The sequence below is a fragment of the Ciconia boyciana genome, chromosome 3, assembly GCF_034638445.1.
Source record: "Ciconia boyciana chromosome 3, ASM3463844v1, whole genome shotgun sequence".
In the NCBI taxonomy this organism is placed as follows: domain Eukaryota; kingdom Metazoa; phylum Chordata; class Aves; order Ciconiiformes; family Ciconiidae; genus Ciconia; species Ciconia boyciana.
In genome coordinates, this window is record NC_132936.1 from 1,070,160 (window position 1) to 1,098,150 (window position 27,991).

Here is a 27,991-nt window from a genome sequence, read left to right on the forward strand (position 1 = left end):
GATTCGATTGATAGCTTTTTGTTGCTGGTCACACTGCCTTTCCCTCTTCCCACTCTGTTCCTTCCCAAGTAGCTGACCATGCTACACGTGATCAGGGCTAAAGACAAGGAAGAGTTCAAGTGCAATGTAATCCCTGACTCCTGATGAATAAATGTCTTGTTAGAGAAAGTAGTTATGACCTAAAGTATCAGTTTCTTACCTGGATCTACCATTTCTCAATACTGCTTAAAAGAAGCCAAGTAGTCCAGGTTTTCAGATTTCCTCGTTGTCTCAGTCTCTTTGAAAATCTCATTCAGACTTGCTTTAGCGAGCAGGAGTTTGAGGCTTTGTCTAGTGACTCCTTTTATTGTTTTACGGCAATTTTACCCAGAGAAAGAAGCAGCCAGAGATCCACCTGTTAGAGAAGTCCACATGAGATCTAAGCTACAAGCAATAGGCGAGGATAATGTGGTTTCCAGCTCCTTTTAGAGACCAGTTACTGGAGTTTTCTCTCCTCTGTAGTTGAATGCCATACTTTCTGCCAAAGGTAGCAAATCTGTATTTCATAAAGAAGTGCCATGACTGTAGAGGCTTGTCCCAGCTAGCCTAAAGCCTCCTCCTGTTCTTTACCGCGTCAGCTGAAATTAGTTCTCTCTGATAAAACTTACACTTTCACTCAAGCTTTTGCCAAAGGATGAGACTGTGAATAGCTTGTTTCTCTTCCAGAACAGTCTGAACGGTGGTTAGTTTGCAGATTTGTAAAGTATTTGTAAATACTCTGTCAAAAAGTTGTCAGTCTTACAAGTGGCACTTTGAGGGGTGCCTATTCCTTTCTTATCTCTCACGGACAAGTGAAAGGAGATGTCCCAGGGAGCTGTAGAGAGGCTGCGGGCCTTGCGGCTGCTTCCCCGGCAGCCCTTGCTAAGAGTCCGTCTAGTACAGGGCAGAGCCCTGCTGCAGGTGAGGCAAGAGACCTGCCTGGGAAAAAGCAGTCCTTGGATTGCCTTCTGAGGAATGGGAATTGAGATTAATACTGGATAATCTAATCTGTAAGTTTGTCAACTATAAATGAACCGCTTTTAAGAAGTCACTGCAGTATCAAAACAAAGATTTAAGTTTTGCTAAGAAGCAAGTTTGGGTTTTCTTGTTTTTTTTTTAATACGATGTAGAGTTAAGGCTCTTTCAAGCAGGTTTATATAAGTTTGTGTAATCCGTGTGTGCTTGCACAGGTCTTTGTAGAGCTGGAGTCAAGTGGTGCCAGCGTGCCTAGGCACAGAATGATCACCTGGCGTGGGGTTTGCTATTGCTCCTCTAAAATAAACTCTTCTGTCTGAATCTTGTGCTTCAAACACCTTTCACACCAAGTGCAAAGCACTGTCTCAGCAAAGTCCCAGATCCCAGTATTGGGTATGACACCTGGAAAACCCGGTGTTGAGACTTTGTTCTGTGCTGAAGGTGTGAAAAAGGCAGAGAAACTTTAGAAATCTAATTCATATAAAGACTCTGAAAAATAGTATTTGTACTTCAAATGTTGAGTGTGGTTGGGAGTGTTGTATATTCATACGGTGTAGGTATGAATACCTTGTAGAATAAATATTTTGAAAGACCTAAGTAATAACTGAGTTCACTAAGAGCTTAATTAAAACCAGAACTCTCACTTCTTGGCTGATACGCTTGTGTTGGGTTTACTTTGGAAAGAGAAAGTATGTTTACATCTGAAGCTTTCTTACAAAATATTTGATCTTAACTACTTCATTGATAACAAATGTTAATGTCTGCGTATTCTTAGTGAAATAACATTCTGAAGTATTAAAGCTTGTATGCAGGACTTGCATTGACTTTGGAGAGTTTATAGTTCTGGACTTGATATGTTTGGAAAGGTTGTTACTGGGAAGGGTTAGGGGAATCACCTTCGTATTAGTGTTATGCTCTAGACATTAATAAACTTGATAAGGCAGTATCTGAGTCAGGAGTTTGTTTCAGAAGTCATCCTCTGCATTAAGATGTTAAAGTTTTACAGTATTATAAATCTGTCTTGAGAACTGAGAGATCTCATAATCAGGTAGTTTTATGAAAAGTCTAGACAAAGCTCTACAAAGGTCTCTGCCCCAAAGTTAATTTTGTAGTTTTAAAAGCTTCCAGGCTTAGTTATTGCTGTACCTGCCTGCTGTTGATGTTTTCTTTTTGCATTTTTGCTTTTTAAATAAAAACATTTTAGGGCTGTTTGGGCCCTACTGTGAGCTGTAAACATACCTGAAGGATACAGCTTTTCTCTCTGCTTCTGTGATGGTGTTCCTGTGCTAACTAGGTATTCGTGCTCTTGTAAGTCCTGAGGCTCTGTTCCTTCTGACTTCGTGAATTTGAAAGCTGTTCATTCAAAGAAAGATAGCAGATAGATTTCTTTATTCCTGGTCAGTCTCTTTCTTTGCTTAGGCTGGAATTTCTAAAAAGCTAGGCAGTAAAGATAAGATTTATATCCTTTTGTGGCTATTAAAGCACTTGGAAGAGCTCCACCTCGCTTTAGCTGTTTGCGGGGGATTAGCGGGGGGGGATGTTCGGGTGCACCTTCAAACCCTTGGAGAAAGTGCCGTAGCTGTGGCTGCGAACCTCTGCCTGCTTCAGGGTTCCTGACCGCTGGGAGGGATGCAGGCGAGAGGGGCCATCCAGATGGCTCCTGGTGCTCCTCAGGAAACGGGAATGTGGCCTGAGTTCTGCTGCGTTAATTTGGGTGTCGATAGCTGTAGTTCAAGTACGCTGTTAAGAAAAATACTTGCTGTTGCCAGAGCCTGCATAGCGCAGAGGTGGGCAGGCTGAAGACACGAGACTTGAGTATGAATTTGTGCATGTTTGCTTTTCCTGAGTTGAAAATACATAGTGCTGTTAAAGTATATTTGCAAAGCAATTACTAACAAATGAAATACCGAATGCACTTACTTTTGTGCTGCTTACGGTCTGCATTTGATGGTGATTTGACGTGCAGGTTGACTGTCAGGCTCCTAGCACTGCGGCATTGCCCCTCTCTTGCCCTACATTCCGCTTCCTACCGCCCAGCGTCCTCACCGAGCTGAATGGTGTCTTTGTTTGGAAAGAATGCAAACAAAATTCGTGCTGTCTGAAAAGGGCTAGCTCATCATTTGTAGCTCTGAAATGGACTGGAAAATAACTTTTTCTCCCTCCCTCTTGTACTGATGGCACTCTGTCTTTCGCTTTTCAAGAGTAGTTGGTTTGTGATTTAGCAACAGAAGAGCCATCTTTATAAAACCTTGGCAGGGGCTTGAGAAGGTGTCAAGTGATATAGAACTGTTTGGATGCGGTGATTATGGATTTAAAACACGCTGTTCTGCTGACGCAAGTCCTGGGTCTTCAGTAATGTCTTACGTCTGAGAGCAATGGAAACTCAAAACCCTTGAGCAAATAGTTCTGTGTTCACCAAGACATTCAGATATTTAAACTTACACAAATAAAACTGGAATGCTTTGTTGGGAGTCATTGACAATAACCTCTGCTGATGCAGGGATGGAAGAGCTTGACTTCAGTGGCCTGATGCACAAGTCTGGCCTTCCAGCTCCTGAAACTCCTCTTGGTCGGCGTGTTTACAGTGACTAGGCAGAAGTAACTTTCAGTATTTGTGTAAGGGCAGATCTTGTTTGCACATACCATGAGATCAACTAATGGTACTTCTTAAGCATTGATACTCGAAGACCAGTAACCTAAAGAATCTGTAAATAGCTTCTGTCTGTTTTTTAAAGCCATGAGTTCAGTTTTTGGTCAGACCTAGGCCCATATGTTGCTGTAAGCAACTGGTACAAGACTTGGAATTGGAAGGAAACCCAGAAATTAGCCAGAAACCTGGGATGATCTGCCTGTAAGGAGACTTCATTGTTAAATTATGTGAGCTATACTGAAGCATAACAAACATTTCCAAATTTTTATTTGAAAATATGGAGTTATATTAAGTGTTTAATAGGCTGGCAGTATACTTCCAGGTTTCTCTGTGAATTCCAGTTTGCCCTGTTGAAGTTGATGAGTATCTTATCGACACTTAATGAGGGAGTAATTTCATGCTCATCTTTAATTCATTAGTTCTGTCATTATCCTCCTGTGATAGTAATATGTCCATTCTGGATGCCATTCAATTTTTATACCCATTACCCTCTTAAACTCTTTCCTGAACTTACTGGAAACTCTCCATACCTGTAATCTGTTCTCTCTGAAGCCTTCGTGTTTCTGCCGGCACAATGTCGCTGGCGACTTCCTTGGAAAGACCTAGAACCGAATGGGCATTATAGTGATGCAGAAGTCTAGTTTTTCCAGTTTGTTAAAACTACTTTGAAAGTATTTAGAGGCAAATAGTCGTTGCTATTTATAACACTCTTTCTGTTATGAAGGCTGTACTAGTATTATATTGTAATTTGAGGGGAAGCTGAGTATAACATGGGATTAGAGATTTATTTTATCCCCAAATACTAGAGTTAGCTAAATCCTTCTCTGTGCAGAGAAGAGTTAATTTCCTTGGCTGGGTTAATAGCTTACTTTATCTTAATGCATAAAAAGTGGCTGTCAAACATCCTGCTCTATCTGGGCAGAACCTAAAAGTAAGTGTCACTGGTACAAAATACTTTTATTTATGCTCTTTTGGCAAATGCTGTGTTCATTTGTTCAGTCCCATTGCTGTGGAGCACTACACATCATGGCAAACAACTTGGTTAAATGCCGCAAAACTTGGGGACAGTCAAGTGTATTTGGGGCAATTTTGTCTGTTGGCTATTAATCATTCAGTCAGTTTATTTTTCAAACCACATACATATGATACTAGCTATATTGATTCATAACTTTAACTTAACATGAATGATGAAGTATGGCTTTGTCTAATTGGAGAAAAATGGAGCACTGACCTGAAACGGAGGTCTGAAGGTCCCAAGCTGACGTCCTAGAATTAGTGGACAACCTTTACCTTTAGTCACGGTACTGATATAAATCCTTAGAAATGGGGAATTTTGCCCCTTTACAAGCTGGTTCATGCTTATGAAATACTTGGTAACCGTAAGAGGCTCTGTGAGGAGCTGCATTTGGTATTCATTGAAGGGTTATTCTCCATTTTCCTTTTTGGCCACATATGCGGTAGGTGTCCATCTAGCAAGTGCCATCCCCGTTCCTCCCCCTGCACAACGCAGGCCTGTGGGGAGGGGGATTCTCCTCCCCCCCCATCTAAAATTGTGTAGCCTTTCCCAGAGAGGCTCTGGTATCCTGATTTTTATGTGAAAAGGTTTTCCTAATTTAATATTTCAATGATAAAATGAAGTAGTGTGTGCAGTATATAGAGCTAAAAAGGAGTTGGACTTGGTGGAGTTTAAAGCAGACTTCCCACGTAGACTTCTTACATAATAGTGTGTTTCCTAAATTCTATTTAATCTTACTTGGTATAAAATGACCTTGTAGATTTAGGAGGGCAGTTTGTGATTGCAGCTGCTGCCTTTTAAAAAGTCTAAATATAAACAGATTTTTGGAAAGCATGAAAAATTATCAGCGATGTTTCTCTGATTTGAATTGGAAGTCAGAACTGTGGCATCTAATTAGCATCAGAGCATTTTGAGAAGATGGCTTGTAGTGTTCCTGCTCCACTGGATGTAGTCTGTGCTAATAATTCTTGTAGGCAATTTTGGGAAGAGAAAGTTGAAACAAGACATGGTCCTCAAGCCTCTTCTGCTATGGAGGAGCTGGTGGTGGGGGTTCCCCATCCTGGCTTGTCTTGCATGGCATCTGTTTTGGTCCGAGCCCATCTCTTCTGGGGAAGAGCGATTAGTTTGCACACATTGCACAAATGAGGTTTCACCAAGGTCTTAAACAACGGTGTTCATATTTCCCTGCCTCGGGTGGAAATTTCTCACCAGGTGCCTGCAAGACTGTATTTTCCTGTGCTAGGGTTGCCTCTCCATGGGATTGTAGTTACTCTGTGAAAGTAAAATGGTAATCTCCCAGCCTTGGGTCTGTCTTCTTTGTCATGTGAAAACAGCTGCTGGTTCACAGAAGAAATGCACAGAATCACAGAATCATATAGCTTGGAAAAGACCTTTAAGATCGAGTCCAACCGTAAACCCAACACTACCAAGACAACCACTACACCAAGTCCCTAAGCACCTCATCCAAAAGTCTTTTAAATACCTCCAGGGATGGCGACTCAACCACTTCCCTGGGCAGCCTGTTCCAATGCTGGACAACCCTTTCCGTGAAGTAAAATTTCCCAATATCCAGTCTAAACCTCCCCTGGCACAACTTGAGGCCATTTCCTCTCGTCCCATCACTTGTTACCTGGGAGAAGAGACCGACCCCACCTCTCTACACCCTCCTCTCAGGCAGTTGTAGAGAGCGATGAGGTCTCCCCTCAGCCTCCTCTTCTCCAGGCTCAACACCCCCAGGTCCCTCAGCCGCTCCCCATCAGCCTTGTGCTCCAGACCCTTCCCCAGCTCCGTTGCCCTTCTCTGGACACGCTCCAGCCCCTCCATGTCTCTCTTGGAGTGAGGGGCCCAACACTGAACACAGCATTCGAGGTGCGGCCTCACCAGTGCCGAGTACAGGGGACGATCACTGCCCTACTCCTGCTGGCCACACTATTTTTGATACAAGCCAGGATGCCATTGGCTTTCTTGGCCACCTGGGCACACTGCTGGCTCATATTCAGGCAGCTGTCGACCAACACCCCCAGGTCCTTCTCTGCCTGGCAGCTTTCCAGCCACTCCTCCCCAAGCCTGCAGCGTTGCATGGGGTTGCTGTGGCCCAAGTGCAGGACCTTGCACTTGGCCTTGTTAAACCTCATACAATTGACCTCAGCCCATCGACCCAGCCTGTCCAGGTCCCTCTGCAGAGCCTTCCTATCCTCAAGCAGATCAACACTCCTGCCCAACTTGGTGTCATCTGCAAACTGACTGAGGGTGCACTCGATCCCTTCATCCAGATCATTGATAAAGACATTAAACAGGAGTGGCCCCAACACAGAGCCCTGGGGACACCGCTTGTGACTGGCCGCCAACTGGAGTAAACTCTATCCACCACCACTCTTTGGGCCTGGCCATCCAGCCAGTGTTTTACCCAGCGAAGCGTACGCCCGTCCAAGCCATGAGCAGCCAGTTTCTCCAGGAGAATGCTGTGGGAAACCGTGTCGAAGGCTTTACTGAAGTCTAGATAGACAACATCCACAGGCTTTCCCTAATCTACTAGGCGGGTCACCTTGTTGTAGAAAGAGATCAGGTTGGTCACAGGCATGTAATGTTGCATTTTGTACTGCTGACGCCCATCCCTTGTTTTTATTCTGTCTTCAAGATTATCAGTTTCTTATTTTAATCGTCCATTCTACAGTGCCTCTCACTTTTGTGAGCAGTAGACTTCAGATAAGGCAATTTATTACACAAGAATTAATAATGAAAATATTAAATACTGGTTTCAGTACTGGTCTCAGCTAAGGATCTGTCTTCAGTTTGATAGTTTCTTCCTTCCTAAGTCTTCTCAAGGACAGCTCTCCTTCATCTCCTCTTCAGTCAGTCCTTGCAAACCCCATAGTTAACCAACTTCCTTGCGACTCCGTTTCAGCTTTGCTACAAATTAACACGTGAATTAGTTGGTATTAAAAGTAAAAACCTTAACTCATGCTCTGTCAGGATGGTCTGTGCTTACTTTGAGTTTTGAGAGTTGTGGTTACACACTTCTGTCAAGACTTTGCTGGTACCACGCCAGCGGCTGGAGCAGGGATGGACCCGGATGAAGAGACGTGGCGGTTGGGTGCCAGCTTATGCTGGTAACTTGCCTTTTATTGCTGGTTGAAAGCTTCGTGTTGCTTAAACCCTTCTGCTTACATTATTGAAGCTTGAGGTTGACTGTCTATAAACCATGCACGTGTGTGTTTAGCTCGAGACAATTTAGGGCTTCTGCTGCTTGTTTCAATGGTGTAAAAAGCAAGACAACTGTTTTTAATAGTCTGGAGTCTTGTCACGCGCTCTGGTGTAGGCTCTCGCACTGGCTGCTTTGAGATGTGTTAAACAGGTAACAAGCATTAAGATTTCTGTAGTTAGTATTATTCTTACAAGCAGACTACTTGAACAACATTAATGGAAAGGAGGATCTTGGGGAAAAGAATCTTTTTTTTTGAGAGGTTTCTGAAATGGTGGTATCACAAGGATTAGGTATAAGAGTAAAAAAAAAACAAAACATAAACATTCACCATAGTATTTCACATAATGTTTCAGCATGTGCAAAATATTGTGGTTTAATCATTTTTGGCGAAAGAATCTTTTTTAAAAAGAAGAAAGCTTGCTATTTTGTTTAGGATGTTTAAATTTATACCCAAACTCCTAAACTTCCTCTTTTTGGAAGTTCTCCAGAAAAATTGCAAAACCCTGATATTGTTCTTTCTTAAAAATAAGCAAGAAACTTAAGCTTTTACAAGCCAGATCATCTTAACAATGTTAGCTGAAGGCATCCGTTGACCGTTTGTAGACCTGTTGAGGCCCTGTTTGCGTTGGTAGCCATGCTCCTCTTGCATTCCAGCTCACTCGGACATCCTTGGTTTACCTGACGATTCAGTAAAAGAAGCAAAGCGCTGTTCTTCTGTCTGGAGCAGTTGTGAGTTGATGTGGAATTGCTTTTTTGTAAATAAATACTAATTACTTATTTATGTGTTTGTTTATTTTAGGGATAGACTTCAAGATTAAAACTGTTGAATTACAAGGAAAGAAGATCAAGCTACAGATATGGTGAGTAATATACCCAAGAAGCTATGGGGTGGCATCCTTCTGGATGGCTTCTTTCAGAAGCAGGTTTTCGTGAGAAGAGTTTACTCTTTCCGAGATTACATTCAGGTATCTAGTTCTGTAACTGTGTTTTGTATTTTCAGTAGTGGTAAAGCTCCACGTGTATTCCCCTGAACTATTTTTAAGAAATGGGGAAGAGATCTGTGTGTTGCGTTCATAACCACTGTTACTGACTGCTCCCTTGGACAGGCTGTTGGCAAATCTCTTGTTTGGGAGGACAAGATCCTCGCAGTCTGTGATTTAGTGGGAAGTGTTTTAAAACTGGAATCTTTAAATTAGGAGTTGCCTCGAATCTATAACTATAAATTGACTAGTAGCCTTGCTTTGTGTCAGCAAGAAAGTGTAATCCACGTCTTCCCTTATTTTATATTTTTTCATGGTAAACTGTGGAGCTTCTCAGCTGGCTGAAAACATGGCTGCTTTTTTGTAGGAAGGTCTAACATGAGGCAAAACTTAAACTCTTTCCTTTTAGCTTGCTATGCATGCCTAACTAGAGATTTTTCTTCTGTTTTAATAGCCCTGTAACAAGTCAGGTCAGGAAAGCTAATGGCTTTTCCTAGCCTGTATGTCTGTTTAGACTCCTCCTCAACTATGTACACATATTGCTGGTGCATTCTCCAGTTTTACTGAGAGTTCAGAACTTGAATTTGTTTAGAATTTGAATTTGCCCATTTTGTTCCCCATTAATAAAAATCTTTTATGGCTTGATAACGTTGATGTTTGTAGATGCAGATGGATGTGTTCCAGTTAGAAGGAAGCACTGGCCTGAATGATTATCCTTCTTGGTGAATGTATTCTGAATCCTTCTTGTTACCGTCGCTCTGAGCGTCCACCTTGTGTCTCAGTTGTTTCTCATATCCCAGTCCTGCAAACAGAACTTAGCCAACTTAGTTAATTTGTTTTGCGCCCTGCAAGGGAAAGAGTTGTTGAAGTTGATTTTGTTGTATAAACTGTGTAGGCCGTCGATAAGGAAGTATTTGGATGATAAAGTAACCTCAGCGCGCTGGAATGCTTCAGTGGGGAGCTACAAAGGGTGACCATCTTTGTAAGGGCAATGTTTTAGGTGGAACCATCTGAGGAAGGATGGGTACAGATCAGCTGGGAACCAAAAGCAGAGGAGTGGAAAGGAAGGACATTAGCTACAGAGGCATTCGGGTGTCATGCAGCTTCATTGATTGACTTGCTGGACAGCTCTTGCTCTATGAGTTCACCAGACTGTTAACATCCAGATTTTCAACCCAGATCACAGCATAACTTCTAACAGTTGTTTTGTGTCGTATTTTGTACCCCAACAGGAGGGTAGGTGCTGTGACTCACCATGGGATAGAAAGGTAGAACAAAACATTGGGATGACTTGGAAGGATGTGTTAGATTAAACTTAGGAAAAAGTCATCGTGATATGTAGAAACTGAAAATACGGAATACTGAGGACATTTAATGTGCATATAGGCAAAGAAGCAAGCCATAATGAAGCTGTACACACAGTGGGTTTTAGTGGGTTAGAGAAATGAAGCGGGGTTTGGGTGAGCCGAGTTTTATGAAACTGCAACTTTTAAACGTTGCGAAGTTGGGAGGTCGTTGTCTGAATCTGCTTCTTGTTCCTGCCAGTTCAAAATTTCACGTTTGAAATGAAACTTGGAAAGCAGAAAATGAAGTTCCTATGGCATGCGCTTTTGATGGGGGGAAAAAAAAAATCTAGGCTTTGTAGTTTCCAACTTTTCCTGTACAAGGAGTTTTGCCCAGCAGTGGTTTGGTGGCTAGAACAGTAGTGTCTTTTGGTGAAGATACTTTGTGCAATGCATCTATATTTAACCACCGCTTCCTGCATTTAAACTCACCCTGTACTTCTAGGAGTTGTGTAACATATTTCCAGAATTACACTTCACTGCTGCTGCAGCAGTTTAGTAAGCAAGGGATGCGTTTAGTGGAACATTCCCCTTGTAAACCTGAGGCTGTTTCTGCAGCTTTTCTTGAGTCTGGAGTATGGGTCATGCTTTTATAACTGAAGTAAATGCGCAGGAGCTAATGCAGCTGAATCGACAAAACATGTCTTCTGAGTCGTAGGTAGCACTTCCACTGGGACACAGCTCCATGCTTGATTAAGCTGATCAGAAGATAACAAAAGACGGGTGGTGCAGAGAAAACAGGCTTTAAGCTAAGGATGGGAGACGAGACCCTTGGTGCTTGTGTGCTTTCAGTTAGTATTGCACTGCAGGTGTGCTTGTATTTATGGAGTGTATCCATGCTCAGAATTTAGAGGAGGAATGACCGCTATTTCATTTGCGGGTTCCCCCCGTCTGAAAACTATCGTCCCATTTGTGCCTATCAGTTTGCCCTGCTTCTTGTATGCACGTCTGAGCTGCTTCTGGTCGCTTACAGAGACAGGATACCGGGTGCAATGACATTGGCCCAGTCCATGAGTGTAAGTCCAGCTGCGGCTCTCCAAAGTGCCACCATATCTTTGTCCAGCCTTTTGTAATGCTATTTTCTTGCTTCCTAACAGTCCCTTTTACTGTTAGAAGCAAGGCAGTTTTGTCTTGTCATTGTTGCTCTTATCATCATTGTTATTATTATTGCTGCTTATTCAGATTTAAACTTTTTTTTTTAGAATAGTGACATTCAGCTGTTTGTGAAATGGCAGACGGTGACAGAATTTTGTACCTTAAAGAACTTAGTATGTGTTAGCTGCTTCCCAAGTATGACGGAGTTTCTTTACATAGAGTTGCTCAATGTTTATGAAGGAGCTGTGTTCAGTGAGCCGTCCCTTGCAAAAGTGATGGCTGGGCAAACCTGTCACTTACAGAATAAGGTTTCTACATCAGTGGGAGTGATTAAGTATTCAATTATGTAGCATTTGTTCTTTACATAGGTGAAAAGTGTATTTCTTTCCACATACAGAAAACAATAGAAATAAACTGTTCCTCAGTTTAAAATTACTATATTGACCTGCCTCTTGCCGATCCATATAATCCTCCATCACCCACATATTAAATCTTTCTTGTGCTGCTGTCCTGGTATAGGAGCTGCTCTCTGTCTGGCTGCAAAGCTGTGTCGCTGTGTTTTACTGTGGCTTTTGTACTCCTTGGGGTGGGGGTGCAGTCTCAATGGGCAATTAGTTTTACAGAAAACAGATAAAACCGTCACTAATACAGCTCTGCTCCTTTCCTACAGAGCAGGATAGCTACCTGCCTCTTCCTGGGAATGGAAAATGAGCAGACGTGGCAGAATATCAGTCGTTCCTTGACCTCTGAAATTATATATGGGAGTAAAGCAAGAATACAAAGGTCAAGCTGAGTTAAACCCTGCTGGAGGTGATAAGCAACTTGATACTTCATAGCTATTAAAAACTGGGGTTGCTGTTCAGTAAGAATCAAGCTAGGATTAAAGCGTTTTCATGTTGCTTCAAATGCGCCTGTTGCAAAACGATGTTGAGGCTGGGACAAGAGGAAGTGGAGAATGTTGGGGCTGGGTTGCAAGTGGGACAATGTCTATGTGCAGGGAGCTTCTGGAGAGCCTCAGCTAGGCTGGGCAAGCCGGGTGCGGTGGATGGACTGCAAGCAAGGAGCAGGATGGGACACAGCTCTTGGGACTGGCTTTCTGAAGGAATGAGCTTGTTCAGAGCAGATCCATCAGAAGGAGTACTGGTATGTCAAATTCTGGGTGGTAGCAGGTGATAGAAGAATCGAGTATCTTCTTGGTTAGATTATCGTACTACTTGTATGTTCATAAAAATTGTTGATCTGACAGTATATGATACGATGCCATATGGGAAGTCACCAGTGGTGGGCTTAGTACAGGATTTTGGAGAAAGGAATTAAGCGTAAGGATTTGGGAGTAGAAGTACTTATGAAGGGTGAGACCTGGAAGGATTGACACTGATGATTGTTTTGAAAAATATTAATATTTTCAGCAATGATCATAGTACAGAGAAGGGAGAGGAAATAAAAGAACCTAAAAGAGAGATTACCACTCCAGGAAAAGATGGTGTTGTCATTGCAAAGGAGATGAAACACTTTTGAGGAATAGAGTAGTAGAGCTAAAAATTCAGCTATGAAGAGTGTAATATCATAGACTCTGGAAACTTGGATAGAATTGCTTGGAAATGGAAACCGAAAGGCTTAGGCATCCTGTAATTCACTAAACTTATTACCATAATGCAGCATGTGTGATGTGGTTTTTCTGATACAGTGGGTGCGATCATTTCCAGAGGGCAGGGAAGTGTCACAGTCTAACACAATGTACAATTTTGATTAGCATGCCCTAGAAAGAAAGGGGCAAGTAGGATGATCAGAGGGATGTAATAGCTATTTTAGGAAGCACAACTGGAAAGATGAGGATTCTTCAGGGTGTCAGAGAAGTGATCAAAGCACATTTTTAAAATCACGAGGATACTGGGAAAGGTAGGTAGAGATTGATGTAAGTCATTGTCTTTTCCAATACCAGGACATTAGTTCTAGCGTAAGGCTAGAAGGTGGCACATGCAAAACGCAAGGAAATTAAGTTAAGCTGTGAAACTCCTCATTGCAAGATGTTGTGGTAGCTGCAGATGTACGTGGATTCATGAGGGAATTCACGAAGGAGCAGTCTGTTTTGGACTGTTAAATACACAGATGTGATCTCTGGCTCCAGAAGTCCTTGAACTACGAAGAAGTGGAAGCTGGGAAACCTCTGGCCTGACCAGGTACGGCTCTTATGTGCTTGTGAGAATGCACAGAAGTCAGATTCAGGTTTTTCTTCCTGGTGAAGCGAAGGCTGAAAGGAAATATTACTGTCGTCTAAAAAATACATAGTGGTAGCAGACACGGAAGAGAAAGACGGACTCTGAGTTCAAGGACAATGGAAATCAAAGTTGCTGGAAATCCACCAGCAGTAGTGGAAGACTCTGGGAGAAGCTCTAGTTCAGCATAATGGGGGGGAAATAGAGAAAGGGGAATGTGGAGGGAAAAAAAAAAAACAGATTGGCCAGGTATTTCAGAATAGAACTTGACAAATAAGAGGATCATGATGTGTCCTGTTCTGTTATTGCAGAAGAACTTACCCCAGGAGCGCTCTTTCTATTTATTCAAAAATATTCTGTGAAAATTGGTTGGAGAACATACAGCCACTTTCTGGTCTCTCTGTTCACAGTCTGCAGTCTGGGGAGACAGCTAGGAACTGTGAGAGGTGATCCTGAGGTGGATTTACAGGGTGTTGATATTGGGAGAATGAATCCAAAACAAAAAATCCCCAAATGCCCTTATACTGACTATGGAATACTGGAGGGATGGGGTAGGGCAGAAAGCTGTTCCAAGAAATAGCTGCAGTATTTAGGAATAAGTTTCTAGGGATTGTAAACGGAGTGGGGTTATGTGAACAGTGAGTGAATGATCAGCCTTTTCAAGAGGTCCATATTTGCTTTTCCAAGTCTGAGTAGTAAGTAATCCCAAGTTTCCTTAAACAGCCACATGGTGTATACGTGTCTAGTCTTAAACTGATCTTAAGGAGTAACCAAAATATATGGGTAGGGCTGTATGAAGAGTTAGTTTTGCAGGGGTTCATGAGGACTAACAGTTGTTGATTCCTCACTTGCGAATTTTCCATTTACCAGTTTTCATGTAGATTGCTTTCCTGGCAGCTTGTCAGTGCGCAGTGTGTATTGTCAAGCCAGAACAAGGAACCCTGATAGACTGAGGTGAATGACAGTAGGTACAAGTTAGCAAAGTGCTTGATTCTTGTGCGCCTGGGACAGGCTTGTTTGCGGAACTGCTGCCTCAGGAGTGCCTGTGCAGGCTTGTTGCAAGGCAGTGACTTGCATTGTTAAGGCCAGAAAGTTGAGACCTAAAAGGCTAGATCCTTGAAGAGCTTCCAGAGCTGGGTAAGGCAAATGATCCGTTTCTCTTCAGTGGTGTATGAAACAATCACACTTGATAGTGTTGTATTAATATGAAAGCAGTATGATGACAAAATTGCTTCTGTAATAAACTGAAAATCACTTTACTCAAAGATTCGAAGACATCTGAATTTTTTCTTTTTTTCCTACTTAGCTGCTACTCTGATCCTCCTGTCTTTACATACAGTCTTAGTGACTGATTCAAAATTTTAGAAACAGCCTTATTTTTTTTTAGTATACAGGTCTTAACTGGGTAGAAGACCATAAAGTAACACTTTTCTATTGGTGCATCTTTGCTGGGAACACTTTTACATGGCTAGAAAAGTGTCCTCAGAATTTTGTTTTATTCAGCAATGAGCTCGTTGCAAAAACAGTCATCTGACCTGTCTAGGTGAAAGAAATGTGCAGCAGCATAGCTATCCAAAATAGTTACACAGGTGGAGATTCCCAGTTATATGCAAGTTCTTGCATTTAATAAGTATGGTGGTGAACAGCCAAAGCTGCAGACAGCACCACTAACTACTGTACGAACAGTCTCGTTAATTTTTGCAATTATGCTAGGAACATCTGAAAGTTAACTCTTGCTGCTGACAGCTTTTGAGACCATTCACCATGTGCACAGCTCAGGGTGGAAGAGGCTCTTTTGGCATGTCAGTCTGACTTCCTATAAAACAATTAGATACTTCACTCTTTATAGAATTTTTTTTTCCTGGATGAATATTTTTTTAGAAAAGCTGAAATTTGCCAGTCATAAAGGATCTTACAGATGTTCCTTTGTGAAGGAAAGTCTTCGACCCAGTTGCTAAAGCTTCCAGAGCGTGCCTGATGTCAGCAGTACAGTTTCTTCAATGCAGTATTCTGCTGTGTAGTTTTAATATTATAAGAAGAAACAGTAGGATAGTAATAAAATTCTTAGGATTATTTGCTAGGAAATACTTGGTTTAATACGTTGAAGACCTTTATTTCAAGCTATGTGGACTGGAAGGATCTTCACAGATCATAAGATATACTCTCTTCTTGTTGCATCCGTGTAAATCTTTCATAAACAAATCACAGTACATTTTAAGGTTTCTTTAGTCTCTGCTAGGTCAACCGGAAAGCTGTCCCAGAAATTCCTTTCTCTGTTGGTTAAACCTCTAATATGATATAGCTTATGCATACTTTAATGTTGGCATGAGAATAATTTAAATAGATTTTTCACTTTCCTTGTGCTTCTCCTTTCCCTAGTCCCACAGGACGACCCTCATTGTCTTCATTTTGCAGCTAAACAAACCAAGTTCTCTCTGTTTCCCCCTGTGCAGTAGGGCCTCATTTTCCTTGGCTATCTTAATAGTCCTTGTCTACGTTTATTTTAGCTTGGAGAGCTAGCTAGCTTCCACAAATGTTTTTGCCTCCATCAAGGATTTACTGCACACCCATAGCTTTGGAGCGTATTCTTACATCCTAGAGGTTTGAACAAAAGAATGGAAAGCCAGGGCAGTAAACAAGACATGCGAGCTCCAATTGTCTCGTGCCATTTGCTCAGGGTGGATTCATCAGTCGTGGGCAGTTTGAAAGCCATAACTCATTTCCTCTGTTTGCTTCAGTCAGTTCTCTGATCTCACATCCATTAAGAGTTATCTCTGAATAATGAATGGAGAATCCATTAAGGAGGGGAAAGGGCAAATATAGTACTTATTTAAAAAAAAAAAAGGTGGGGGGAAAGGCTCCAAGTTCTTTGCTTTTTCCATCCCCACCTTTCTTTTCATCCATTAGCTTAGCTTCAGTTGCCAGAAAAAACAGTGGAGGAGTTAACTGTGCAACTTAGTTGTAGGCGCATGGGACATGACAAGGAATGAGTAACAACTAAGTGTTGTCAATGCCAAGTTGTGTAAAATCAATCTGAATTCTTGCTGTGACGGCTACTGGCCTTGTCAGGAGGGGAAAAATCGCAGATGCCGTATGTCTTGATGCTTTTGGTAAGGCTTTCCTGACACTGTCCTACTTGATGTTAGCAAGTTAGGGGGGAATGACTTAGGCGAAGATGCTATCAACTGGACACAAAACTCATGGCGAGAGAAAATAAACGATGCGTAAGAGTTCTGTTGAGATATTTTGTACGAGTCTGTCCTGAGTTTCATGATAGGCAATGTTTTCTTTAAAGGTTGGGATAAGGGAATAGAGAGTATGGTTATTGTATTTAATCTAGGCAGGAAAAGATGAAGTTGCAAAGTATAAATTGTGTAGAGGACTGGATTATAATGTGGATTCCTTTTGACTGATTGGAGAAGTGTCACTGAAAAAAGTCCTGTGCAATTCAGTAGAGACAAATGCAAAGTTGGCAAGTTACGTATGTGGAATCAGTTACTCAAATGTCAGAAAAATCTGCTTCATCATGAGGAAAGGGAGTGGGATGCGTAAACAGGCATGCCCAAGTCTTCTAGAAAATATTCCTGTATGAGGCTGGTAAGACTTCAGCTGGAGTAGTGCCCTGGTTTTTGCTTAGATATGGGCAAATTGGAGGGAATCCAGAGAGAGTAATAGGCAAGGCTGCGTATCTTAGACCTTTGGCCAGCGAGTAAGGTCTAAAGAACTTGAGGTGGCTTGAGAAAATTCAGAAAAGGTGCAAGAGCTGTGTTTGAGTATGCAAAATTAGTTGTAGAAAGAAGGGAAGTGAACTCCTCTAGTTACCTATTGAAAGGTAAGACAAGGATTGATGGCCTTAATTTGCACTAAGGAAAACCCAAGTGTGCCATCAGGAGAAACTTCCAAATGGGACAGAAAGAAAATGAGAGGGGGGGATTTGAGCCAGCAATCGTCAGAGGTCTCCAGCAGAACATCAGGCATCTTTCAGGAATAATGTGGTATCCCTCAGCATTTTGTAGAGCCAGGGAATGGACTAGATTGCCTCTCGAGGCTACTGCCACCGAGCCAGACCTCTGCACAGCATGGCCTGTTAGAACATCTCTGAACAAAGTGGTGCTCGGGTTTAGGAGCTGCCCCTGTTCCTCCTCCTGTGCTCTTTGCCCTCGTCCTGGTGTTTGTCATCTCCTAGGAGGAGAGAAAAGATGGGAGCAATCGGCCTCAAAAGCGTGATATGGGGTCCAAGCCCAACAGTGCCAATAAGACTCTTTGAGAAGGAACTTTGTAGAGCATTTCTCTTGCATCTCAGAAACTTTTCCTCCATGGCGTCTTCAAATTTCGGGGCTTTTCATTTACTCCCCATTGCCAACGATACTTGGCCAGAAATCTGACATGTGCTTAAACAAATTTATTTGGCAACTAGGGTCAGTGTTTGTTGGTTCAGCTGTAGGTGATGGGGTGGTGGGGAGAGCCGAGTTTTCACAGGGCTCGGTGCCTGGTGGTGTCCATGTTCTGCAAAGGTGTTTGCTGTGACCTCAGGAGCAGTTGAGAGGGAAATGAGTTGAACTAGTTCGACTCCAGTCCGTGAGCTTTTTTGAGGTTACTGGTTTGTGAGCAAGGAAATGGGGGTGGAGGGGGGACGGGGGATGACACCCACAACACTGTGCCTTTGTGAAGGCGGTTAGGGAATGTTTAATTTCAATTTAGACCAGTTTAAATTTGGAGACACCTTTGATTCTACCTTGTGGAATAGTGTCACTGAAAACTGTCTGTGAACATGTAATCTGTTAGGTTTATGTCCTCTGAAAGACACTAGAATACAGAGTTAACTCTTAATTCTCAACTTAATGGCATGTGAGTTGGTTTAACCAAATTTAATGCGTTCCATCAAAGATCTCAATTAGATGGGAAAATACATACTGTCTTTAATCTTGCATGATCAGTTTTCAGCATATTGCTTATAGAAAACGACAATTTCATGTTACACTACATCTTCTAGATTTACTTTTCATACACTTTGATCTAAAATTTCAGGAATATAAACTTGTAAGATCACATTAAAGCTTTATAAAACTCATCTGAAAACAAAATTCTTCTTGGTTTTAAGTCTGAGTTCTGGAAAATGTTGGGTGATTGTCTTTGTGGCTGCTCAGCAGCTGCTGAAATGGCAAGGGATCTTCTCGGGCATCGTGGTGGTGTTGACTGGATAGTTGGGTCAGATCATCGCTGGTTGCAGTTCCAGACTCCGCTGCCTTTGACAGCAGCACTGCTAAACAACCTACAACATTTTGGGAACTTCCTGCAGAGACTTCAGTACTGAGCCAGCTGGCTTTGTGCAGTGTCTAATCAGGCTGGTCAGTGGTTAGGGTACGTAACTTTAAAATTGTAGATGGAGTTTTAAAGTGGCTTATTTTTACATTCATTTGGGAAGAACTGGTCAGTAACAGGAGGGAGTGTCTGGGACAGCGATGTTTCTGGGGCTGTTCAGGCACTCCCATGGCTGGAGCTCACAGTCCTCTTGAAGTGTTGGTAGAGCATTTCTTGCTCCTGTTTTCGTCCCGTCCGCTACTGGGTTCCACCGGGGCTCAGAAGTCTTAGACACTTCTCTGAGATATGAGACTTGGAAATAAAAGTTTCTCTTTTTGGGTGCAAGTTTCAAGTTGTCAATAAAAATACAAAGTTTAAAAGTAACAAATTTCTGCCATGACTTGATACTGGGTTTGTTTATTGTGGTAATATAGCAGACCTACTGCAACTGACCACTTTGCCGTTCACCACATAGCTTCATCTTCTGCCCACTTAGTCGTGTAAGCCCAGTTAAGCAGTCCGGTGTCTTTTGTCTTTGTCATAGTAGACTCTGAAATGTGTTTTTTAAAAAACAGTCCCCTTTAAAGTAAAATCCAAAAGAGAAAGTTCAAGCCCTAAGTTTCTGTACCCTCATGAGCCTGGCTTACTGAAGCTTGCCCTTTTTGTTCTCTGAGTGTTCAGCTACGTCTGGGAGGGAATGGGCCACCTTGGAAGCTGCTGCTGATGCACATTGGAGTGCGTCCTACCGCTCTTCAAAAACATTGCACATGCCTCAGCAGTGGTGCAACAGAGCGTGTACTGTGCCACGCGCGCTTCTCTAATAGATACACCATGCTGGTTTCTTTAGAGCTTGCCTCTCATACGTACTCTTGTCTGTTTTCCGCAGGGACACAGCAGGGCAGGAACGATTTCACACCATCACCACCTCCTATTACAGAGGTGCCATGGGGATCATGCTAGTATATGACATCACCAACGCCAAGAGCTTTGAAAACATCAGCAAGTGGCTCAGAAACATAGATGAGGTGAGTAATGTCTGTAAGATCCCGGAATTGAGCTGTTTGTTGTGACCCATAGAGCAATTGATGAGTCCCACAGAACTCAGCTTCTGGATTGCAGTTTCTGCTTCTACCCTGGCAGAAGGCGTAGCGCATAAATTAATGTGGGGGTTTGGGTGCTGTTCTTAGGCTGGCCTATGTCCTATGTCAACTCTCCCTTCAACAACAGCATAAAGGATCACAACGCTACACAGGGGCTAGTGGTGTCCTACAATGTCAAATTCATACATGAGCAAACTTTGTTTCTGTGCTGGAGAATACTTAGAGGTAAGGAATACATCTTGTAGTCACTGGGAGTTGCAGTTTTCAGGAGGAGCTGCCACCACGAGGTGGTGTGCAGAGGAGCAACACTAAGCCATAAGCTGTAGAGTAGCTATAGAATATGTCCCTTCTAGTACTAACCTATTTTGTAAGGATGACTATGTAAATCCTCAAATAAATCCTCAACCTCCACTCCCTCAAAATCCATGTCATGAAATATTTGCAAGTTTGTCATGGCCGTTAGAGGTAGTATGGCAAACTGCTGTTGTTGAATGTTAGCAAACTACTCAAACCTGCATAGCTGATGTTTGTCCTTGTTAGAGGAGTACCAAACAAGGAGGCTGGTAAAATTTTGAGCAAGGTCAAGTGAAGCAGAAGAAACTGATGTGGAAACATTCAGTGCGTGGATCCCCAAGAGTTCATTCTCCAGGAGTTCTGAGATGCTAGAGGGCAGCACAACTGTTAGTTCTTGCTTTATTATGCTGTTCCCAAATGGAATAAATGTTTGGATTTTCCAGCTTTGTTATTTTCCTAGAAAGCATGAAGGTGGCCCTGTAGAACTGAGTGTCAGCAGATGGGTGCTGTCAGGCATTGCTAGTTGAAGCATTGAGGCTGGTGAAAGGTTCTTACAGAGCAAAAATGTGGTATGGGGACTTTAATTTCCTAGCATGAGAAATGGGAAACTGTACTGTTTATGGAAAGGTCCACATTTTCGTGGCTACAGAAGGAGGGGGTGGGGAGTAAGGCAGCACAGGAAGAGACTCAGTGGTGAGCTGAATATAAACTTGAAACTGAGGCCTTTAGATTCTGCAGTTGCTTTGTTTAAAAAAATGTAGTAGTATCCAGGAAGTCAAGTAATATGTCATTCATACCATTGTGTCTGAGAAGCGAGTGTTTTTTGCTGACCTCATGTTTTCAAATCTTTGTCATACAAACCTCTGCAGCTCATTTTAGGTGCATTGTGAAGGCTGCATGGCTACTGCAGTTTTATAAGGGATGTTTGACACCTTAGGAAGCTTTTTTTGTTATGGAAGAAGCTCACTAACAGAGTGCGTTTGCAGAAATGATGGGTGAAGTCATCCTCTGAGGTTCCAGATGCAGTGTTGAGGCTTCTTGCTAAAATGTATGGCAGGTGTACCCACTCATGTACAGGATTATTGCAAATGATAGTTGTGATTGAAGTAGCTAAGTGCTTTGGTTTTACAAGGAGTTAATATCGCCAAGGATATTCTCTCAAGAAGGAGAATTTTCAAGAAGCAAGCCGCTGTTCTGAATTGCTATTCTGTGCAAGGAGACTCTTCTACAGGATACTTAAGGCTTGATTTAGAAATAGCCAGGAAACCTAGAGATGTTACACCTTCATCCTTGCTAAATACTTAATTATTTAAAGGTCACACATTCTGCAGAGGTGTACTATGCCATGCACTTTTGCTTTGGGCTGGTAGGAATTAGTTGAGTTGCTCAAGTGCACAGTTTTATACGTTGGAGCTGGCTGTATTTGAAAAGTCTGTTGCTGTGTAAGCAGTTTTGTGTGTGTGCATGAAAAGTCAACATTTTCAGAGTCTTATTCTACACGGTATGTTAATCTACCTTTGCTCTCTGATTGCTCTTCTTCCTTGTGACCTGAAGGAAAAAAACTGGGGGTGATTCTCCTGAGGAATATGAAATGGGTTATTACTGTAAGCAGGAGTACTGGGTATGCGGATCTCTTGCCTCTGAAGTTCTATTCTACCATAAAGTAGTATTAAGAGTGTTGGACTGAAAGTAAATTCAGATTAGACTTTCCAAGAAGCTTCTCATGGCAGGTTTCAAAGTACTTCATAGAATCATAGAATGGTTTGGGTTGGAAGGGGCCCTAAGGATCATCTAGTTCCAATCCTCCTGCCATGGGCAGGGACACCTGCCACTAGACAAGGTTGCTCAGAACCCCATCCAACCTGGCCTTGAATGTTTCCAGGGAGGGGGCTTCCACAACTTCTCTGGGCAACCTGGGCCAGTGCCTCACCACCCTCAGAGTTAAGAATTTCTTCCTTAGATCTAATCTAAATCTGTCCTTTTTCAGTTTAAAGCCATTACCCCTTGTCCTATCACTACATGCCCTTGTAAAGAGTCCCTCTCCAGCTTTCTTGTAGGCCAATTCAGGTACTGGCAGGCTGCTGTAAGGTCTCCCTGGAGCCTTCTCTTCTCCAGGCTGAACAACCCCAGCTCTCTCAGTCTGTCCTCATAGCGGAGGTGCCCCATCCCTCTGATCATCTTCATGGCCCTCCTCTGGACTCGCTCCAACGGGTCCATGTCTTTCCTGTGCTGAGGACCCCAGAACTGGATGCAGTACTGCAGGGGGGGTCTGACCAGAGCGGAGTCGAGGGGCAGAATCCCCTCCCTCGCCCTGCTGGCCACGCTGCGGGTGATGCAGCCCAGGACATAGTTGGCTTTCTGGGCTGCGAGCACACATCGCCGGGTCATGTTGAGCTTTTCATCCACTGGTACCCCCAAGTCCTTCTCCGCAGGGCTGCTCTCAATCCATTCTCCACCCAGCCTGTATTTGTGCTTGGTATTGCCCTGACCCATGTGTGCAGCACCTTGCCCTTGGCCTTGTTGAACCTGAACCTCATGAGGTTCACACGGGCCCACCTCTCAAGCCTGTCAAGGTCCCTCTGGGTGGCATCCCTTCCGTCCAGCATGTTGACCGTACGACACAGCTTGGTGTCGTCGGCAAACTTGCTGAGGGTGCACTCGATCCCACTGTCCATGTCACCAACAAAGATGTTAAATGGCACCGGTCCCAATACCGACACCTGAGGAACGCCACTCGTCACTGGTCTCCACTTGGACATCGAGCCATTGACCACCACTTTGAGTGCAACCATCCAGCCAATTCCTTATCCACCCAGTGGTCCATCCATCAAATCCATGTCTCTCCAATTTAGAGGCAAGGATGTTGTGTGGGACAGTGTCAAACGCTTTGCACAAGTCCAGGTAGATGACATCAGTTGCTCTTCCCTTATCCACCAACAGTGTAACCCCATCGTAGAAGGCCACCAAATTTGTCAGGCACGATTTGCTCTTATTGAAGCCGTGTTGGCTGTCACCAATCACATCCTTATTTTCCATGTGCCTTAACATCGTTTCCAGGAGGCTCTGCTCCATGATCTTGCCGGGCACAGAGGTGAGACTGACTGGCCTGTAGTTCCCCGGGTCTTCCTTTTTTCCCTTTTTAAAAATGGGGGTTATGTTTCCCCTTTTCCAGTCAGTGGGAACTTCACCAGACTGCCATGACTTCTCAAATATGATGGATAGTGGTTTAGCAACTTCATCCGCCAGTTCCCTCAGGACCCACAGATGCATCTCATCAGGTCCCATGGACTTGTGCACCTTCAGGTTCCTCAGATGGCCTCGAACCTGATCTTCTCCTACAGTGGGTGGTTCTTCATTCTCCCAGGCCCTGCCTTTGCCTTCTGCAACTTGGGCGGTGTGGCTTGAGCACTTGCCGGTGAAGTGTGAGGGAAAAACGTCGTTGAGTACCTCAGCCTTCTCCATATCCCGGGTAATCAGGTCTCCCGTTTCCTTCTGGAGAGGGCCCACATTTTCCCTAGTCTTCCTTTTATCACTGACGTACCTATAGAAGCTTTTCTTGTTGCTCTTGTTGTCCCTAGCCAGATTTAATTCTCTCAGGGCTTTAGCTTTCCTAACCTGATCCCTGGCTGCTTGGACAATTTCTCTGTATTCCTCCCAGGCTACCTGTCCTTGCTTCCACCCTCTGTAGGCTTCCTTTTTGTGTTTGAGTTTGTCCAGGAGCTCCTTGTTCATCCATGCAGGCCTCCTGGCGTTTTTGCCTGACTTCCTCTTTGCTGGGATGCATCTCTCCTGAGCTTGGAGGAGGTGATCCTTGAATATTAACCAGCTTTCTTGGGCCCCTCTTCCCTCCAGGGCTTTATCCCATGGCACTCTGCCAGGCGGATCCCTGAAGAGGCCAAACTCTGCTCTCCTGAAGTCCAGGGTAGTGTGCTTGCTGTGCACCCTCCTCGCCGCCCTAAGGATCTTGACCTCCACCATTTCATGGTCACTGCAGTCAAGGCTGCCCTTGAGCTTCACATTCCCCACCAGCCCCTCCTTGTTGGTGAGAACAAGGTCCGGCATAGCACCTCTCCTCGTTGGCTCCTCTGTCACTTGGAGGAGGAAGTTACCATCAACGCATTCCAGGAACCTCCCGGATTGCTTATGCCCTGCTGTGTTGTCCCTCCAACAGACATCGGGGTGGGGGAAGTCCCCCCATGAGGACCAGGGCTTGTGAACGTGAGGCTGCTCCTGTCTGTCTATAGAGGGCCTCATCTGCTCGGTCTCCCTGGTTGGGTGGCCTGTAGCAGACCCCCACTGTAATGTCACCTGTCCCTGCCCTCCCTTTAAGCCTGACCCATCGGCTCTCGGTCAGCTCCTCACCCATCCCCAGGCGGAGCTCCATGCACTCCAGCTGGCCATTGACACAGAGGGCGATGCCCCCTCCTCGTCTCCCCTGCCCGTCCTTCCTAAAGAGCCTGAATCCTTCCATTCCAACGCTCCAGTCATAGCAGCCATCCCACCACGTCTCCGTGATGCCAATAAGATCACGGCCCTGCAGGTGTGCACGCGTCTCTAACTCCTCTTGTTTATTCCCCACGCTACGTGCATTTGCATAGAGACATTTAGGCTGGGCCCCCGATGAAGCTGACTTAGTGGCTGGAGTGGCTGGAATTCCTGTGCTGCTCCTCAGGTGCTCTCCTGCTGACCTGTGATCCTCCTCCAGGCTCTGGGCATCTGTTGCTGGCACTGGCATCAAACTGGTAGGACTGGGATGGATTGAGGTTCCCCTCCCCTGGCAACTGTAGTTTAAAGCCCTCTTCACCAGCTTGGCAAGCCTATGACCGAAGATACTCTTCCCCTTCTCTGACGGATGGACCCCATCAGCCCCCAGTAGACCAGGTTTCTCAAAGCAAGTCCCGTGGTCTAAGCAGCCGAACCCCTGGCTGTGGCACCAGTCCTGTAACCATTTGATTTGCCAGATTCGACTGGCCCTTTCAAACCCCTTCCGTTTGACCAAGAGGATTGATGAAAAAACTGCCTCTTTACCGCCGCTCCCAGGGCCCTGTAACCCTTCTTGGTACTCCTCAGACTGCTCCTGGCTGTATCACTGGTGCCCATGTGAAACAGCAGCAGTGGATAATAGTGGACTGTATGAGGCTTGGTGGTCTCAGGGTGACATCCCTGATACGAGCCCCCGGTAAGCAGCACGCCTTTCTAGAGAGTGCATCAGGTCGGCAAATGGGTGCCGCCATACCTCTCAGAAGAGAGTCACCTACTGCTGTCACCCATTGCCTTTTCGTAGTTGCCCTGGTTGTTACACGGGGAGCAGATTGGGCTGCCTCCCTCAGCTCCAGCGTCTCTCCTGGTGTGACGGGTCGTTCCTCTTCAGGCTGCAGAGCAGTGAAGCAGTTCTGCAAGGGCACCTCAGCCTTTGAGGGAAGTCTCTTCCTCCTGCTGATCCTTGCTGTTGCAACCATCCATTCTTCTGCATTATTGGCCCCCTTCCCTTCTGTGTGTGTGGGTGGGGGAGTTTTGGGGTGTTTGGCTGCGGGTCCACTGCAGACTGCGCTCGGAACCAGCTATCTAACTCCTCCTCGGCCTCCCGTGTGTTATGCAGCCTTCTCGCTGCCTCCTGCAGCTCAGCCACTGGCTGCTGGAGGTCCTCCACCTGGGCACACCTTTTGCAGGCAGGTCTGCTGCATGTCCCTTTCCCAGGAGCAAGGTCTAGGCACTCCCTGCAGTCTGAGGTCTGCACTGCAGCCTCTCCTTCAGCAGCTCCATCTGGGTGGAGGCATCGGCTACCACTGGGGTAGACAGTGCAGACCCCACAGCCGGAGCCACAGCCTTTGCTCTCAATGAGTGCCCACTACTTCAGTTATCCACTGAAGTGATGCTTTGTGCTGTGGCTGCTGGAACTTTTCTCTAGTCTGGTGGATATCTTTGGCGTATTCTTTCCTTGCTATGATGGCTATTGGCAGAACTTCAATAACTGAACAGTCAAGGCATTTTTGCTCATTCAGCATTCCTTGAGAAAGCATTGGCACTCGCTTTTGCCTGACAAAGGTGATTCCCTCCTATGTGGTCCTGCTTTTCTTTGGACCCTGAGCATTAGCATGGTGCTCACTTCAGTTTTCCCTTTGTGATGTCGTTTTATGTTCGCTTGGTATATAGTCTGCGCACCATTTCACTGCGCGAGTTTCTCAACTTCTGTGTGAAGTACTTAGCAGATAGAGCTGAAGCACAAAGCTGACATGCAGTCTTGCTCTGATGATTGCGACATCAGAGGAACAGCATCATGCTAGAGAGCTGTAATTTCCCGTTGTTAGTTAACTTGGTAACTCCTCTAAAAAAACAATTACAGGGAAAAGGGGTTTTTACTAACTTCCTGGTTATTTGGCTTTGCAGTGGTTGAAAGCATAGTTGTAATTGTTAAGGAGACTTACCTGTCTACTAAAACAATGCAAAGGAGCCTTTAAACACCAGAAAAGTAGTAGTGTGAGCTGGAGCTGTTCCAGTGCATGAAGCTTGATTGTTGGCAGCTGTAGATGGGGGGTTCGTCTTGTCCTGTAATGTTTTGTGGCATCCTATCTGTAAATGTGCTTGTCCAGCACACACAAAACCTGACACCTCTAAGAGCTGGGCAGGAAGTTGATTCTTTTCCCACATGCAAACTAATGGAGATTTGGTAGGCTGGTGTCATTAACTAGAAGAATCTGGGTTGTAGAACAGCACTTAATCTTTTTTAGAAAGGAAGACTTCACGCTTAAACTACATAAGTAGTTTAAGCGTGAAGAAATAAAGAAATAAAGAAATAAGAAATAAAAAGGAAGGGGGAAAATAAGTGGCATTGGGATGGTGATAGAGCTGTGTCAAACCTGGAGCTGTTGTCTAATTCCACTTCCAGGTTATATGAGCAATTTAGTCTAAAGGCACTGTCTGAAGAATGATTTCTAGCAGTCTTTGTTGTGACTCAGGAAAGTGCAGGACACCAAGACCTGTAAACGTTAGCCTGGACTTCAAACAGCCTGGAAATACAAAAGTGAAGTAGATGTTTACTTCTTGTTGGGACAGACGTGTAAACCTGTCTCATGTCTCATTTTAGCATGCCAATGAAGATGTGGAGAGGATGCTGTTAGGAAACAAGTGTGACATGGAGGATAAAAGAGTTGTCCCTAAAGCAAAAGGCGAACAGGTAAGTGTCGGACAAAAACTTGCTTATCCAAGTAAGCAAATCAGTGCCAAGACTTCCTGCCATCTCCAGGTGGCTGAGATGGCACAACAGGATGTGCCAGGGAATGAACGAGGTAGCTGGGTTTGCTGATGGTTTGTAAGTCTAGGGGATATTTTCTCAGAAGCTGCATTGCAAACAACTGCCATGAATAGAATGAGTTCAGCTGCAGTTTCTGCTTTCTTTGATAGCTAAAAATTTTCAGGCATCCTTTGTTAAGTTACTTACCATGTGACAGGCTTGTATGGTATCTGTCGTCTTATGTTCAGACGCTGACTTGTGATTTAATACACTTTAATTGCTGTTCTGAATCATTAAATTCCGAATCTTCTTTTGTGACACTTTGCCTAGCTAGTACTTCTGACGCCTGCCACGGCTGAAAGAATATTACGTGCTTATAAATGCCTCTAGTCCTGAAGTTACAGCAGCACCAATTGAATAACTCTACAGTAACGCTAACCACCTTCTTTCTTTTTTGGTTTAGATTGCTAGGGAGCATGGTATTAGGTTTTTCGAAACTAGTGCAAAAGCAAATATAAACATTGAGAAGGCATTCCTCACATTAGCAGAAGACATTCTTCGAAAGGTA

The 27,991-nt window shown here is 44.1% G+C and overlaps 1 protein-coding gene across 2 annotated transcripts in view; it reads left to right on the plus strand.

Annotated features, from left to right (window-relative positions):
- RAB10 (RAB10, member RAS oncogene family) overlaps positions 1-27,991 on the plus strand; it is a 53,182-nt gene that overhangs the window by 20,085 nt on the left and 5,106 nt on the right. Inside the window, exons 2-5 of one of the 2 annotated variants that reach the window (XM_072858138.1) lie at positions 8,663-8,723; positions 19,685-19,823; positions 27,277-27,366; positions 27,887-27,988. In XM_072858138.1, the coding sequence (XP_072714239.1) occupies positions 8,663-8,723; positions 19,685-19,823; positions 27,277-27,366; positions 27,887-27,988 (392 nt within the window). The remainder of the gene's footprint in view (positions 1-8,662; positions 8,724-19,684; positions 19,824-27,276; positions 27,367-27,886; positions 27,989-27,991) is intronic. The other variant, XM_072858139.1, reaches the window with a different exon arrangement.